Source organism: Pongo pygmaeus, chromosome Y (assembly GCF_028885625.2).
Source record: "Pongo pygmaeus isolate AG05252 chromosome Y, NHGRI_mPonPyg2-v2.0_pri, whole genome shotgun sequence".
In the NCBI taxonomy this organism is placed as follows: Eukaryota; Metazoa; Chordata; class Mammalia; order Primates; family Hominidae; genus Pongo; species Pongo pygmaeus.
This window is the reverse complement of record NC_072397.2, coordinates 3,918,190-3,932,522: the sequence shown is the minus strand read 5'-3', so window position 1 is coordinate 3,932,522 and position 14,333 is coordinate 3,918,190. Positions and strand designations below refer to the sequence as shown.

At 36.5% G+C, this 14,333-nt stretch overlaps 1 protein-coding gene across 5 annotated transcripts in view; it reads right to left on the bottom strand.

The window, feature by feature from the left end:
* Positions 1–14,333, bottom strand: part of USP9Y (ubiquitin specific peptidase 9 Y-linked) — a 199,623-nt gene that overhangs the window by 35,312 nt on the left and 149,978 nt on the right. For all 5 annotated transcript variants that reach the window (XM_063660974.1, XM_063660973.1, XM_063660976.1 and 2 more), the window contains 4 exons: positions 13,606–13,752; positions 12,351–12,573; positions 9,388–9,608; positions 7,123–7,313 (listed from right to left, as the gene is read on the bottom strand). In XM_063660974.1, the coding sequence (XP_063517044.1) occupies positions 7,123–7,313; positions 9,388–9,608; positions 12,351–12,573; positions 13,606–13,752 (782 nt within the window). The remainder of the gene's footprint in view (positions 1–7,122; positions 7,314–9,387; positions 9,609–12,350; positions 12,574–13,605; positions 13,753–14,333) is intronic.

Below are 14,333 nucleotides of genomic sequence, written 5' to 3'. Positions count from 1 at the left end.
TATTTCCTTGTATCAGTATGAGTATTTATTTTATGCTAAGTATTATAATCTAATACTATTATTATTTATATTTTTCCTAAAATTGTTTCAATATTAAACATGAGAGCTTTTCAGTTGGCTCCTATGCCTACTTGATATTATTTCTTTTCTTTTTTGACCATTTCCTTAATGGCTTGCATCTAGGCCAATATGCTCTTAGTATCTGCTCCTGCCTAGGAACAAACCAACTTTCCAAGCAGGTCTGGTTCCTTTTTATCAGAAAATGGTACTTACAAATTAAGCTCTAGATACCAACTGCTAGATACCTATGTACAAATTAAGCTCTAGAAACCAACTGCTAGATACTTATGTACAAATTAAGCTCTAGATACCGATTGCTAGACACCTACGTTACTGGGGTCATTATTTTTAGACATTCTCAGGGTATAGAACTTGGAAATATATCTGTATATACCACATTAATGCTCACACACACATATCTCTATTGCTACACCTATCTGTATGTATGTGTCTAAACTTAAAAACATATATACAGGACAGCATGGTGGCTCAGCTCAAGCTGTAATCACAGCACTTTGGGGGGCTGATAGGAGCAGATCACTTGATGTCAGGAGTCCGAGACCAACTGGCCAACATGCTGAAATCCCATCTCTACTAAAAATAACATAAAAAAATTAGCTGGGCATGCTGATGGGTGCCTGCGATCCCAGCTATTTGGGAGGCTGAGGCAGGAGAATCGCTTGAACCTGTGAGGTGGAGGTTGCAGTGAGATGAGATTGCACCACTGCATTCCAGCCTGGGCTACAGAGCAAGACTCTGTCTCAAAACAAACAAACAAAAACACAACCACCAAGACGCATACATACATATCACACCAAATACGTAGTTTAAAATAAACATGATTACAACTACATACCAGTGTTCGCTCAAGCCACCTACCTTCCCTTAGCTGTAACTTATCTTTACAAAAATTACCATCCTGCCTGTTATTATCTATACCAGATTGGTTCATCCCTAATAAACATCTAAAGTAGTTCCAGAATTGGTAACACTTGGAACTAGAATTGCAGAGATTAGTACTTTTGTACAGTTCTTTTTATTTAGCTTTACAGTACCTACTCAATACACTGTTTTCCAAAGTTACTTGGGACGGTTCTTTCAACTTTTCTTGGTTAGTGATTTCCTATTTTCTTTTTCCAAGCTTGGATTTTTCTTTTTAAAAAAGCTGAGATAATTGTAGAATCACATGGAGTTTTAAGAAATAACAGAGATACTGTTTTCTCTTTCTCTATTTTAATAAATAATAAAGATATCTTTTACCAAATTTCCACAGCAATGGCATCTTGCAAAACTATGTAATACAATATCACAATTGGGATACTATTATTGGTACAAGCCAAAATCTTAAATTAGATTTGTCTAGGTTTTACTTGTACTTATTTCTGTATATACGTTTAGCTATGTCTGTGTAATTTTACATACGCACACACAAACATATATGTATGTAAATATATATAGAATATATGTATAAATTATATACAGTTGCTTTATGAATTATATTATCACAGTGTTAATATTTTACCACTTCCATTAAGATACAGAAGCTTCACAGCCAGATAATAAGCATTTACTTTTCTCCATATATAATTGTCAAACATACTAAAACCATGCATAATTACCCCTTAATGTTATTTTTACTTTCAATACTTATAGAAATTTAAACAAACTAGGAAAGAAAAATAAGACTACTACATATACCATTTCCCGTTTGTATTCTTTCTTGCAATTCCATGTGTCCCTGTGTTTAACTACCTTTCTGCCAAAACTTTCGATAGAATTTAGAAATTTCTTCACAAGTTTCCTTTCTCATGAGAATAAATGTATATCCCAGTAACTACTAAGAGATATTTTCACTGGACATCAGAATATGACTTTTATCCTTTATCTACTTTTTCTTCTGCTGCCTGTACTTTTGATGTAATCAAACAAGTCATTGCCAAATCCAATGTCATAAATTTTCCTTTTAAACTTTAAAAATTTTATTTCTTATGTTTAGCTTTGATTCATACTGAGTCAATATTTAAATATGGTCTAAGGCAGGATTGTCCAAGGGAGAGAATACACTCATGGGTTCTGAGTTTCTATTTCTTGATGGGCCAGTGAAGTTCCTTCCTCACCCTCTTTTATCTTATCACTAGACACAGAAACTAAAAATCCATGGCTTCAGGCTGCTTTTAGCCTAAAACAAAACAAAACCTAACAATGAAATAAGGCAGGTTGGACAAGCTTGTCTAAGGCAAGGTTTTAATGATGAAAGACTAAGAGCTTTTCCTCTAAGACCAGGAACAACTCAAAGATACCCACTTTTACCACTTCTATTTGACATAGTAATTCTCCTAGACAATCATTAAAGAAATAAGAAACAAAAAGCATCCAAACTGAAATCCTAAGGATTACACACAAGTATACATCACTATGATAAAATAATTCAACAAAGTTTCCAAATCAGCACCCCAAAATCAATACGGGGATATGAGGGAGTTATTATTAATGAATATAAAGTTTCAATTTAAAAGAAGAAAAACTGGCAGGACACGGTGGCTCAGCCTGTAATCCCAGTGCTTTGGGAGGCAGAGTCAGGCAGATCACCTGAAGTTAGGAGTTTCAGACCACCCTGGCCAACAGGGTGAAACCCTGTCTCTACTAAAAATACAAAAATTAGCTGGGCATGGTGGCAGGAGCCTGTGATCCCAGCTACTTGGTAGGCTGAGGCAGGAAAATTGCTTGAACCCGGGAGGTGGAGGTTGCAGTGAACCAAGATAACACTACTGCACTGCAGGACGGTGACAGAACGAGACTGTCTCAAAAAAAAAAAAAAAAAAGATGAAAAATCTTCGGATATAGTGGTGTAAAGGTATATAATGCCAGTGACCTGGACAACTAAAACCTATTAAAAGGGTTAATTTTTATGTTATGCACATTTTGCCACGATAGAAATAGTAAATCACTGGAGGAGCCTGAAAATGAAAAGAAAAAAAGGTAAGTACGATTTCATCAAAATTTAAAACTCTTGGCTGGGTGCTGTGGCTCACGCCTGTAATCCCAGCACGTTGGGAGGCCAAGGCGCACGGATCACCTGAGGTCAAGAGTTCAAGACCAGCCTGGCCAATGTGGTAAAAACTCCGTCTCTACTAAAAATACAAAAATTAGGTGGGCGGGGTGGCACCGGCCAGTAGTCCTAGCCACCTGGGAGGCTGAGGCAGGAGAACTGCTTGAATCTGGGAGGCAGAGGTTGCAGTGAGCCAAGATTGCACCACTGTAATCTAGCCTGGGTGACAGAGTGACACTCTGGAAAAAAAAACAAAAAAACAAAAAAAACCTCTTAAGCATAAAGTGTACTATAAAGATACGGAGAGGATAATCCACAGATGGGAGAAAATATTTCTAAATAATTTATCTTTAAGGGCCTACTATCACAAATAAATAAAAAAGATACAAAGAAGTCTTACAATGCAACAGCAAAAGGCAATCAAAAAATGAGAAAAGTATTTGAACAGACATTTCCTCAAAAAAGTACAGAAACTGCTAATAAGTACATGAAAAATGCTCAACAGTACTAACAGTCATTAGGGAAATGCAAATCAAATTCAAAGTAAGATACACTTCACATATTTCAAGATGGATATACTAAAAGTAAGGAAATAGCAAGTGTTGACAGATGTAGAGAAACTGTAACCTTCATAATTTGCAGACAGAAAATGCAAATATCTGGGCCAGGCCCAGTGGCTCACACCTATAATACCAGCACTTTGGGAGGCCAAAGTCGGCGGATCATCTGAGATCTGGAGTTTGAGACCAGCCTGGCCAACATGGCCAAACCTCATATCTACTAAAAACCCTGTCTCTACTGAAAATACAAAAATTAGCTGTGGTGGAGTGCTGGTGGAGCATGCCTGTAGTCCCAGCTACTCAGGAGCTGAGGCAGGGAGGCTGAGGCAGGACAGTCGCTTGAACCTGGGATGTAAAGGCTGCCGTGAACTGAGATTGTGCCACTGTACTCCAGCATGGGTAACAGAGTGAGACTACTTCTCAAGGCAAAAAAAAAGAAAAGAAAATGTAAAATTCTACAGGGGCTTTGGAAACTAATTTGGTGGCTCCACAAAAAGTTAGACATAAAATTACCACAAGACCTAGTAACTGCATTTCTAGGTCTACTCCAAAAAGAAATGAAACATGCATCCACACACAAATTTGTTCATGAATTTTCACAGAGGCACTATTCACAATAGCCCAAAGACAGAAACCATCCAAAGTTAATCAGTGGATAAATAAACAAAACATGGTCTAGTCATACAATGAAATATAATTCAGCCATAGAATGAACAAAGTGCCGATACATGTTAAAAATGGACATACCTTAAACAAACCATGTTTAACACAAGAAGCTAGACAGAAAGGCCATATATTCTGAGATTAAATTACAAGAAATATAAAAAATATGCAAACCGATATAGAAAGAAAAGTAATTTTTTGTTGCCAGGGTAGGAAGAAGAAAAAAGTGGGCTGAATGACTATTTATTGAGCAGGGAACCTCTTTTTTCGGTGATGAAAATGTCCTGGAACCAAATGGTAGTGACACTTTCACAAAAATTCTGAATGTACCAAAAAGCACTGAATTGTACACTATTAAATGGTTACAATGGTGAATTTTATAACAACTTTACCACAAAAGAAAAAAATGTATTAGGAACATATGTGTCTAGAGTCTGTGTAATACAAATGTGTAAGGACAAATTGTGAGCTCCACACTTATTTGGAGAGAATCACTGAGAGGACAAAAACATATATAATTTAAGTACAAACACATTATAGCTTAATACATTTAAATACAGATTATAAAGAATCAAAACTATATATATCTATATACGTGTGTATGAAATTCCTCCATAATCATGTATATAATTATGTAACTGTGTATTCAATTATCACACATATATTATTAAGTAAAAGATTTGAAGACAAACTTAAAAGTGTTATAGTAAATTGGAAGAAAAAGAACAGAATTGTTGACTAGATTGCAGAAAAAGGTCTTGAGGTAAAGAAAGCATGAGCTAGGGAAAGAAAAAAATCGTTGAAACAGGTAAAAGGGAGAGCAAGGCACATGTGAAGTTACATAACTGAAAGAAGAAAAGAAGAATTATATATGCATATCATACTTATAATGTGGGCTTATAGCTCAGCTACAGAATACAGAAATTTATACTGAGAGATATAATGGAGAGTCAGTGTACTGTAAGTTTGTGACTTTCAAAAGGAATCAAAGTGATATGCTAAATACATATAAGGGTGGCTGCCATAAGGGCAACAGAAAAAGCAGCTCAGAAATCAGAAGAGCCCTTTTTTTTCCTGTCTCTGAGCTATCTAGGAGGTACCTTGTTGAAAGAACTCTAAATTCTTATGAGGGGCAGCTGTATTTTTCTACACACTAGGAAGAGCATGTATGTATTACAGTATATAGTAAAAAGTTGTGCTACAGTGTTTAGTACCATGTACGACACAAAGTAGGCCTTGATAAAATAGGTGAAACAAACAAACAAACAAAAAAAGACAAGTTCAAGATGTAACTGAGCTCTTTTGTTTTTTTTGAGATAGGATCTCACTCTGTTGCTCAGGCTGGAGGGCAGTGGCTCCATCACGGTTGAGGTGATCCTCCTGCCTCAGCGTCCCAGGTAGCTGGGACTACTGGCACAGGCCACCACGCCCAGCTAAGTTTGTGCATTTTTAGTAGAGATGGGGTATTGCCATGTTGCCCAGGGTGGTCTTGAACTCATGGGCTCAAGTGATCTGTTTGCTTTGGCCTCCCAAAATGATGGGGCTACTAGTGTGAGCCACTGCAGCTGGCCTAATCGAGGTTTTCCAAACCTAAAGAGAGGCCAAATTTTACTGGTCACTTCTGGAGGATGTTAGGGAATCATCACTTTACAAATTTGTAAAGAAAAATATACCTATATATATAAAAATATAAAGTTATATTTATATATAATATACACAGTATATAATGATATATAATATACAGATATATTTTTTGTTGCCAGACTAGGAAGGGGGACTTCCTTTCTAGTGGTGAAAATGTTCATTTGTTTATGAGTAATGCTGGTCTTCAAGGTGATTACGATACATCACCTCGGGGATCAACACTGCTCCAGAGACTAAAAGATATCATTAATGCACTAATCTAACTTATAATGAAAGAAGTTGAAAGAAACCAAGAACAAACGTTAGTGAATGAAATGATATTCTACCCACTAAAGGAGCTGAGACTACAGGTTCATATTACCATGCTTAATTTTTGCATTTTTTTTGTAGAGACAGGGTTTTGCCATGTTTTCCAAGATTATAAAGTAATTTTTATTATATGTGATAACGTACCATGATCATCTTTTTAAATAAAAATGTTAGAGATATATAAAAAAACTATATAGATAAAACAATATATTTGACATTTGCTTCAGCAGAGAGCTGTTAAAGCAAGGGCATGACTATGTTTTAGTATTTTGCTTTTGTGTAATTTTTTATTAAGATTGAGTTTCCTCTTGTTGCTCAGGCTGGAGTGCAATGGTGCAATCTTGGCTCACTGCAACCTCTACTTCCTGGGTTCCAGTGATTCTCCTGCCTCAGCCTTCCGAGTAGCTGGGATTACAGGCATGTGCCACCACACCCAGCAAATTTTTTATTTTTGGTAGAGATGGGGTTTCTCCATGTTGGTCAGGCTGGTCTTGAACGCCTGACCTCAGGTGATCTGCCAGCGTTGGCCTCCAAAAGCGCTGGGATTATAGGTGTGAGCCACCGCACCTGGCTGCTTTTATATAATTGATAAGTCTTCCAAAATGAAGAAGTAAATTATATCTTAAGAGATTAAAGAACACAGTGCCTTTTTTTACTGTGACATATTTTACCTCTTTCTTATTGGGATAATAAAACTACGACCAAGAAGGATAGTTAGAATATTAGTACAGTTTAAATATTAAATATAAAACTAATTATGTATTCTAAGCTATATTTTAGAAGTTTACTGTATTGAGGTTTTTACGAAACTTAAATGATCACCCACCCATAATTTACCTGAACTGTTTCCAAAATCCTCTGGGTACATAGTATTGTAGTCGGGAAGCAGCTAAATGACCAAAGATGACCTGAAGGTGTCTTAGGACACCAATATTGTACTCTTTCCTATCTTCTGTCTTACTTATTGCTGGTTTGTCTTCAAATTGATGAGGATATCCAAATACATCATCTCGGGGATCAACATTACTCTAGAGACCAAAAGACATTATTGATGAGCTAATCTAACTTTAATAGTAAAATGAAAGAAGTTGAAACAAATACCAGAAGTTAGTAAATGAAACGCTATGCATTTTTTTCATATTTCTTACTTCCAAAGCACTTAATTTTTAATATTAGTGCTCATTTCACAGATGGGTTATGATAAAAGATTTCACAGATAAGTTACCATAAAAGCATAGTTAAAAAAACATACATTAGAGGTAATATAGTAAAGTTTGGTCAAGTAGACAGGAATAAAGACAAATGAGTGCTCTGCCATAAGTAACTTCAGGGGAGTAAGTTACTTGGTCGTCCTAGGACTCAGTATTTTCTTGTGAGGACAATGCATTTTCCCAGATTCATGAGGTAATTTATGTAATGTTATCACAAATATTAACAATAAATACAGTTATTAAGAGTAGTTGTGGAAGGTATGGGAGCATATACAGAAGCTCCAAAGGTCATAATCTCATTGTAGCTACAGAGCAAAATACAGCTGCTTTAAAAATATCTACATGTTTCTATATGCTTTGCTCTGTATCTGTATTTGTGACACAGAAATAAACAATACCCAGTTCCTGCCCTGGAGAAGCTCATTGCACAGAAAAAGTAGGCAGACACATGCACGCCATAGCACAGTGCTGAGACAACATAAAGCACAAGCAACCAAGCACAAAGGTGGGTGACGTAATCTGAAATTTTGTGTTCTGTTGGCCTTATTTCCTTCTTGTCAGTATGATTACCCATCCCTATCTGTTTTAAATTCAACACCCTATGGGTAACATGGGCTATAAAAATAGGACTTAATTTCCAATTTCCTTTCAGTAGTGGCCCTTAACCTGGTATTGCTGAACAACCCACATGGAGATTCTACTATAAGTATAGTTACCCAGATGGGAATGCCTGGATGGTATGATTTATTAGATCTTGAAAGGCAGAAGTAAGTGTCTCTAATCTCCATAAATGATATACTACAATCTGAAACTCAAACTATTTCTGACCACTGAAGGGAAGAAATGTAGAAACTGGAGAACCATTTCCTGCAGTTAAAATTTTTGATTTCTATATTTAGTTCCTATCAACATATATGCAAAAAAGTAAAAGATAAACAGTCTGAGTATAAACATAACCGAAACCTATTTTTTTTCTTTTCAGATGGAGTCTCACTCTGTCACCGAGGCTGGAGTACAGTGGCATGATCTCAGCTCACTGAAACTTCTGCCTCCCGAGTTCAAGCGATTCTCTGGCCTCAGCCTCCTGAGTAGCTGGGATTACAGGCATGTGCCACCATGCTGGCTAATTTTTGTATCTTTAGTAAAATCGGGGTTTCAATATGTTGGTCAGCATGGTCTCAAACTCCCCACCTCAGGTGATCTGCCCCGCCTTGACCTACCAAAGTGCTGGGATTATAGGCGTGAGCCACCGTGCCCAGCCAAAATATGACCAAAACTTTAAATTTTCCATATACATGTATTTAAGACCTGCATCTTAAATATGTGATCTGCCACTAGAACCTAACTTTTTTACTGCTTTATTTTCAACTGGATACATTTCATAGGCAGCCTGATTGCAATTGTTAACTAATATTGTTAACAGGTCCATGAAGCATTAGTTGAGAAACAAATTTGTTTCCTTTGCAGAAAGAGCTCTAATTTGAGAAAAATAGAGAATCCTAAAAATAAGTACAGCTTATGAAACACAGACAATATAAAAAGTGAAATTAAGTAACACATTTTAAAAAACAAGACAATGAAAATGTAATTATTAAAAATAAATAGATTCATCCTTTTTCAAATACCGAATTACATTTACCATGTCACACAAAATGTGATTATATTAACTGTGCTTTGGAGACAAACAAAAAAACTGTGTTTAATTATCAACTGGAGTTTCAAGTCTATTAGATAGTGAGTACTACAAGTATGCCAGACACAGTATCTCAGAGATTCTGTCTGTATCATCAAAATGTAGTCCCCATAACATCCCATGAAAGTATAGTAATCTGAGGGAGAACAACAGCATCTGCTATCAGACTCTTCAAAGAAAACAGTAATTAAAATTTACCTCACTGTCCTGCTTCTCATCCCCGAACATATCATCATCTAAATCACTACCTGTGCCTTCAATTGCAAGAATACTGTTCCTGATAGAAGGAATCATGTATAGCTGCTGGATCACAGAGTTCATGTAACACGTAGCACCAGCATTTTTGAGTCCCACAAATCCTTTTGGTGGGCGGGGTCCAACAGGGGGCAGATATTCCCACTCAGTAAGTGCTTCACAAGCTGAATTAAAAAAAGAAAAGATGCTTATACTATGAAAACAGTGATTCTGTTCATCGTTTTCAGGCTAACAAATTAATAATAGCAACACCTCCTTTACCACACAGCCACTTTGAAACAGTACTTTAAATTTTCACACCAACAACATGAGCCACCATACAAATTTTAACTACAGACCTTGTTAAGTTGATGTTTTTAATGATACTGCTTCTGTAACAGTTTTAAGAGTCATATAAGATGGTATAATATTGGCCAGTGCAGTGCCTCACGCCTGTCATCCCAGCAGTTTGGGAAGCCAAGGCAGGCAGATCACCTGAGTTCAGGAGTTCAAGACCAGCCTGACCAACATGGTGAAACCCTGTCTCTAGTGAAAATACAAAAGTTAGCTGAACATGGTGGCACGTGCCTGTAATTCCAGCTACTTGGGAGGCTGAATTAGGAGACTCGCTTGAACCCACGAGACAAAGGTTGCAGTGACTCCAGCCTGGGTAACAGAGAGAGACTCTGTCTCAAAAAAACAAGATGGTATAGTATTAAATTTCCATGTGTTAAACACAGGCTTAGTGTTAACCATTATTATTTTACTAATTAAAAACTTCTGGCCAGGCATGGTGTCTCACGACTGTAATCCCAGCTCTTTGGGAGGCCAAGGCGGGCAGATCAAAGGGTCAGCAGTTTGAGACCAGCCTGGCCAACATGGTGAAACCACGTCTGTACTAAAAATACAAAAATTAGCTGGGCATGGTGGCATGTGCCTGTATTCCCAGCTACTAGGAAGGCTGAGGCAGGAGAATCGCTTGAACCTGGGAGGCGGAGGTTGCAGTGAGCTGATATCGTGCCACTGCATTGCAGCCTGGCAACAGGGCAAGACTCCCTCTCAAAAACAAAAACAACAACAACAAAAAACTTCTGTACCTAAGTGTATTGAATTCACTGTGGTCAGAACTCTACATAAACAAAATACTATGGTTTTCTCACTTTTAATTGTATATAGGACCACTTTGTCTTATTTACAATGTAAGTATTGTATACAATACAAACTTGACTTTGTCAAGTCGTGGTTCTGATTCTTAAAAAAGTATGACCTTCATGTAAATATCTGTTTCCTTCCTTAGTAAATAGTGATAACCGCTTTGCCGATATCCAGTTTTATCGTGAGATAAAGTCAATGGGATGGTGTATCTCAAATCACTGTGAGAACTATAAATCCCTCTCTTCCTTGCATAAAACCAAAACAACTTAAACATCAATCACCATCAGAGATGAATTACATAAATTGAAGCACATTGAACTGCAAGTTATGTAGTTAAAAAACAGAATTATACAGACCTTCATGTGCAAACAAGTGTGTTACAAAGTACAAAACAAAATTAACAATATTGTATTTTGTACATTCTCATTTGTACAAAACAAAGAGCTATACATACATATAAATGCATAGACAGAGATAATCTCTGGACTGGAAACATAAAACCTGTAGGAAGTTAATAATTGTTAACATGTATCCTCTTTTATGTTTGAAAATACATATTTACCAGGTATAAACTTTAGTAAAATAAACAAGTGTTTCTAAAAAATAAACTCTTTTGAAACTACACACTTACCACATAAATACATTAGCTACATAAATTAACAAAAGAAGCATTTTTAAAAAAGAAACTCTTGGCCAGGCATGGCAGTGACCCAGACATATAAACTCAGCATGCTGGGAGGCCAAGGCAGCTGGATCACCTGAGGTCAGGAGTTCTAGACCAGCCTGGCCAACATGGTGAAAACCTGTCTCTCTAAAAATACAAAAATTAGCCGGGTGTGGTGACAGTCGCCTGTAATCCCAGCTACTTGGGTGGCTGAGGCAGGAGAACTGCTTGAACCCAGGAAGCAGAGGTTGCAGTGAGTTGAGATCATGACATCACACTCCAGAGTGGGGAACAAGAGTGAGACGTCGTCTCAAAAGAAGAAGAAACTCTTCTCTCTATGCAGATTCGAAGGGACAAAAAAAGATCTGACCCCCTGCAGATCTGCAGGGAGTTTAGCTAGAAACTCCTACAATGTGATTGAAAACATCCTCACCCAGAGAAAGACATAAGCAAAGATAAATTCATATTTATTAATTAAAGATTTATAATGAATGCTGTTATTAATTATATTTTTAAGCCTTGGTTTTTTTCCTTGAAATGAACGAAATTTTATATTATTATCTGTTATTTTACTTACACCACCTCCCACTCTGAGTTTCAGTTCCATGTAAGATCTGAACGTAGGTACTCACTTTGTGGGACTGATGTAGGCATTTAGAACTTAGTAAAATACACTCAAATGTTCTCTTCTCACATTGTGATCTTTAAAACCATACCTTCCTTAGATTTCAACTAAAATAACATTAAGCAACTTCAGTGTTAGGATTATGAAAATCTTTTCAATACATATATTTTAAATATAAACTTTTTATGGCATTAAATTTGCCTTCCTGCTATTCTGAAGTTTTGGTTTTATTTCACATATGATTAAATAAAACTCATCTAAACAAACTATAAAGGAGCATTGAAAAGACACATCTAAAAATTTTTCTGAATTAATGTTTTCTAACTAAAGTGGTTTTAATTATATATCTGACAGCTAAAAAATGTTAAACTCATTGGATCAAAAAAAATCCATCACAAGTTAATTTTTTCTAAAACATCAAATAAAAATTTAAACTGAAGTATTATTAATGAACAAAACAGCTTTATAATTTAAAATACTCACTAGTTATTGCTGTGCCCATGTAATACATTTCAGTCAAACAGTCTACTATCTGTTTGAGATTCCTTACACAGCCAATAGCTAATGCTACAAGTAGCTCAAAACCGGCATTGATGGTAACAGGTGAACTACAGACTGGAACAGCCTGCTCAGCTGGTAGTTCTCCACTTCTTAAATATTGCAGGTAAACTTTGGATGCGGGAAAGATGAAATCATCAATTAATTCCTAGTAAGTTAGAAAAAGACATTACATGTTATTAGTAGAAAATATAGGTTAGGAGCAACATGCCTCTTCAAAGGAAATACTTGAATAATTATTTGACATAATTAAATATCTCATTATATCTCAAAACAAAAGAAAACCCCACAAAAAACCCCCTGCGTACAATTAATAAATGTAATCGGTTTTCCACATTAGATTTTTTGAAGTGATTTAAAGTTTTATATCAAAGAAAAGTGACATTCTAAATAAATTTTTCTTTAATCAGATAATAAACAGAAACAAATCCATTTCAAATAGGAACAGAATGCATCAAAGTTATATTCTTTTTCTTGAACTGCATGACATATAAAGAAGCTCACCAAGAAATATTGTATAAAAAATGAAGTTTTGCAAGACGGAAATTTCTGTCATTTAGAAATCTAGTCAAGAAAAATTGAGATTTATTCAACATGAAAATCAATCAATGCTGCTTACTGACTTTTCATACCACTTTATCGTAACTCTGATTTGTAATTACTTTACAAAATCTCTTAAGAGGCATACGTTTTAAAGTTACTGTAACCTCTTCAGAGATCCTTTTTAAAAGAGAAGTGGGTCAAGAAAAAAGAAAAAACATCAAGATTATGTCTCAAAGACATTATACAGAGCTGAATCAGACAGCTTTGCTAACATTTATATGGTCATGATAGGAAGTTCAGTACCAAAATTCAGAACTTACCTTAAAGAGGCTGGGCGCAGCGGCTCACCCACTTTAGGAGGTGGAGGTGGACAGATCACTTGAGGTCAGGAGGTCAACACCAGCCTGGCCAACATGGTGAAACCAGGTCTCCACCAAAAATACAAAAATTATCCAGGTGTGGTGACACATGCCTGTAGTCTCAGCTATTTGGGAGGCTGAGGCAGGAGAATCGCTTGAACCCGGGAGGCGGAGCCTGCTGTGAGCTGAGATGGCACTACTGCGCTCCAGTCTGGGCCACAGAACGAGACTCCGTCTCAAAAAAAGAAAAAGAAAAAGAAAAAAAAGAAAGTACTTACTTTAACGAGATTAGCACCTCCTTTTTCACAACCAAAGTGATACTTTTTCTCAGAAGTTTGAAAGGCCAATAACTCTTTTGTTACCCCAAGGTGGCCTTCCAGTATCGGCTCTTCAACACCTGTTTCACCTGTGTTTTTAACATTATCCTGCAAAAGGAAAAATATTATAGGCCCAACTTACAACATGGAGATAGAAAAGGACAGGGAGTTAGGAGAACAGAGAGCTGGAGGGAAATGAGATGTTCTATACAACTTCCCCAAACCGTTCAAGTGGTTTCCTATTTCTTTTTGAGAACTCTCCAGAACAGTAAATGTAAGCAATTTTGCTACCACAAGACACAAACATATTTGGGATTTACAACCACGAGGAAAGGAGGTTACTACAGCACTGAGTGCAAGAGGCCCGAAATGCTGCTCGACACCCTACAATGCACAGCAAAGCTCCTCCCCAAAAGGAATTATCTGGGTACACAATGTCAATAGCCAGGGTTCAAAAACCGTGTTCCGTAAGTAAGCTTTATAATCTACTAGAAGAACGCTAACCTGAAGCCCAAAGCCATACACTTTAGAAATACACTCTCACAGAACTCTGTGAAAGTAAGATATCAGATGGTTCAATGCAAATACCAATCTCTCAAATTTGATTTTTTAAAAAGTCTTCAAATGTGATAATTTCCCAAAAAAAGGCCAAGAAACACCAAAGTGAAAGAAACAGAATTATCAGCATT